Here is a 3,013-nt window from a genome sequence, read left to right as displayed (position 1 = left end):
TCTCTCAATTCTGCCCATGTGGAAGCTCATGAAAGACTTGGTAAAGCCTTCAAATACCTTTTCACTTACACTCCTTAATTAAATAAAATAACATATCATTCATCAAAACTGAGACCCAAAACAACATTAAGACCAAATTAGTTGACAAGAATAATATGTAATTGCAATGACATCTGTTTTGTATAAGCTTATTTCAGTCTGATATCAATCAGGCAAATCAATAGTCAGGGCTATTACATATGTTATTCTTTTAACCAGACCACAAAGTCCAAAAGGTTTATATAACCCGGCCAGAGTTGAGAACCTTGCCTATCCTACTATCTACCTTCTTCCTTGTTATTTAAGGGCTTCAGGAACAAATCAGAATTACAGTAACTCGAACCATTCTACCCCATCTATTATATCACTGTTTAAGCATGAATCATTAAAACAAAATGAAGGGCATGGACAATAGGAGGGGCTGTGTACCAGATTACTCTACTTATTCTTCATTTTGGCAATATTGAATATTCAGTAGGTCTATTGTAACAATGAACTCTCACACAAGGCTCCTCTTACCAAACATGAACAGATGCTGAAATATCAGAAAATATTTGATAATGCAAACCATTGGCTATGTAAATCAAGGTAAATTTTCTGGATTTAATTCAGGAAAGAAAGAGAGGTTTGAATGCAAACTGTCAGAAATTACTATTGGCTGTGACATGGAATGTGAATATATCTCAATCAAAAACCCTGACTCGATACTAAATGTGAGAAACTGAATCACTACACTCATAAGCAAGTGGCCCTGCAGGTTCCACATCCTTGGGTTTATTCAACTACATGATTGTGCTGGAATCCTATCTGACTGGAATTTCCTCCTTCCATAGACTAGACCTGGTAGACATGAGGATGTGACCAAAAATTTATTAGATGGTTACTGCTAAAAGACACCTTACACAAACACTAGCTGTCTCAGGCTGCTGTTTCCAGGAGGCATAATCAGACCAATTTCATGGCTTTCTTTTTGTCCTAATGCCCAAACCCTACCTCTGTTTACTCCAAATCTGGTCAGACACAGAAATGAACATAAATCACCATCGTGTAATTGCATTAGAATATTTAGCAGACAGGATTTTTACACTCCTGGAGCCTGTGCCAGGTATTTCTCAGGGTTCAGTCTCATAATCAAGAAGAGGCCAAAAGTTTTTAAGTCTTCATGTTTCACAAATACATGTGGACAGATTAATAAATGATGAGAGCACTCCTCATGTAGACTGAAAGTAATGCAGCTCCAAGACTTAAAAATATTCTGTGTGTGTGGATTAGTACGACGTATTGGTCCATTTTGGTGTATAACTTATATCAAATTAAACCTATTTTGTCCAAAGACACTGTGAAATTTGTAACAGTCTATTCATCTGCTCAGTATTGTGAGTTAAGATGATTCTGAAGAGACAATATGTTAAAAAATCATGGGAACAGTGAAGTCAGTAGTACCCTCCCTTCTTCTGCAACCTCTTCAAGGCATCTTTGATTTCCTTGTTTCTCAGACTGTAAATCAAGGGATTCAACATGGGAATCATCACTGTATAGAAGACTGATGCGAATCTGTCAAAATTGGAAGACCCACCAGAGCTGGAACTCAAATAGACAAAGCTACTTGAGATATAGAAGAAGGAAACTGCTGTCAGGTGAGAAGCACAGGTGTTGAAAGCCTTGGACCGGCCTTTAGCTGTAGTGATCTTCATAATGGAGATGACAATATAGACATAGGATATCAGGATAACAAGGACATTTATTATCCCAAAGATCATTGTTACTATAGCAAGTAGGAGTTTGGCAGAGAAAGTGTCAGTGCAGGACAGGACTAACAGTTGGGGCATGTCACAGAAGAAGTGGTGGATGACATTAGGCCCACAGAAATGGAGTTGAAGAATGGCACACTGTTGGGATACAGAACCAGAGATTGCAGCCATATAGGATCCCAGCACCATCCCAATGCAGAGGGTGGGTGACATGACTGACGAATAGAGAAGTGGATTACAAATGGCAACATAGCGGTCATAAGCCATGGCTGTCATGAGACAAGACTCACTCAGTCCCATGGTTGCAAAGAAGAAGTACTGAACAGCACAACCCACTATGGTGATAGTATGTTGTTCTTGGAAGAAGTCGGAGAGCATCTTGGGGGCTGTGGAGGTCACATAGCAGATGTCTAGGAAGGACAGGTTACTGAGGAAGAAGTACATGGGGATGTGGAGGTGGGAATCCATCCTTATTAAGATGATGAGGCTCAGATTCCAAGTCAGAGTTGTAACGTAGATCACCAGGAACACAAAAAAGAGCACTGCTTTCATTCTGGGAAAATCTGAAAACCCCAAGAGAATGAAGTAGGTGATCTCTGTAATATTTCCTGTCCTAATCATAGCCTTGCTGCTCCTAAGATCAGAAAAGAGACAACAGAATTCAGTGCTGACTCAGGTCAAATGTGCTAGCGTTACAATTCTACCATGTGCCAGCCTTTTCCTCCACTGAGCACCAGAAAAAAGGGAAGTGCTCACTGTTCTGGTGGAAACAGCAGTTTTTCATCTCCCATTATCAGGGAGTGCCTGTTCAGTGCTTCAAGTTCTCAACTAAAGAATGAGTTCCCATGAGAACTGAAAGAGGTATTTAAAAATTTGATGAAGGATATTTTAAGACAAAAGAAATTCTGTGATTATTATACATAGAGATCATTGATGAAAATATGTTTTTTTAAGAAACCTCTATTTATGCATTACATAACCAGCTTTTTGATAAGAAAAATATATGTGGCCTCAATTGACATTAAATATCAAATAGCCCTTCTGTTCTCCATGGTCATACTGATAAATTTTTTAAATTTTTTCCCTTATCTATATGAAAAATATTTACTCTACCTCTGGGGCAGAAATACGTTGCCAGCCTGGGGCAAATAACTTTTGAAGCCAAAACCACTCAAAGGGAGAAATAAAGTGTGAGCAACCTGTTTCTTCCTTATTACTTCTGC

The 3,013-nt window shown here is 38.8% G+C and overlaps 1 protein-coding gene across 1 annotated transcript; it reads right to left on the bottom strand.

Moving 5' to 3' along the window:
- Window positions 1-1,472: 1,472 nt before the first annotated feature.
- LOC118909724 (olfactory receptor 5AN1-like) lies at window positions 1,473-2,411 on the bottom strand. The gene has a single exon (XM_036880469.2). The coding sequence runs from the start codon at window positions 2,409-2,411 to the stop codon at window positions 1,473-1,475; it is 939 nt and encodes a 312-aa protein (XP_036736364.2).
- Between the last annotated feature and the right edge of the window lie 602 nt (window positions 2,412-3,013).

This window comes from Manis pentadactyla, chromosome 9 (assembly GCF_030020395.1).
Source record: "Manis pentadactyla isolate mManPen7 chromosome 9, mManPen7.hap1, whole genome shotgun sequence".
Classification (NCBI taxonomy): Eukaryota; Metazoa; Chordata; class Mammalia; order Pholidota; family Manidae; genus Manis; species Manis pentadactyla.
This window is presented reverse-complemented; position numbering and strand designations above follow the sequence as displayed.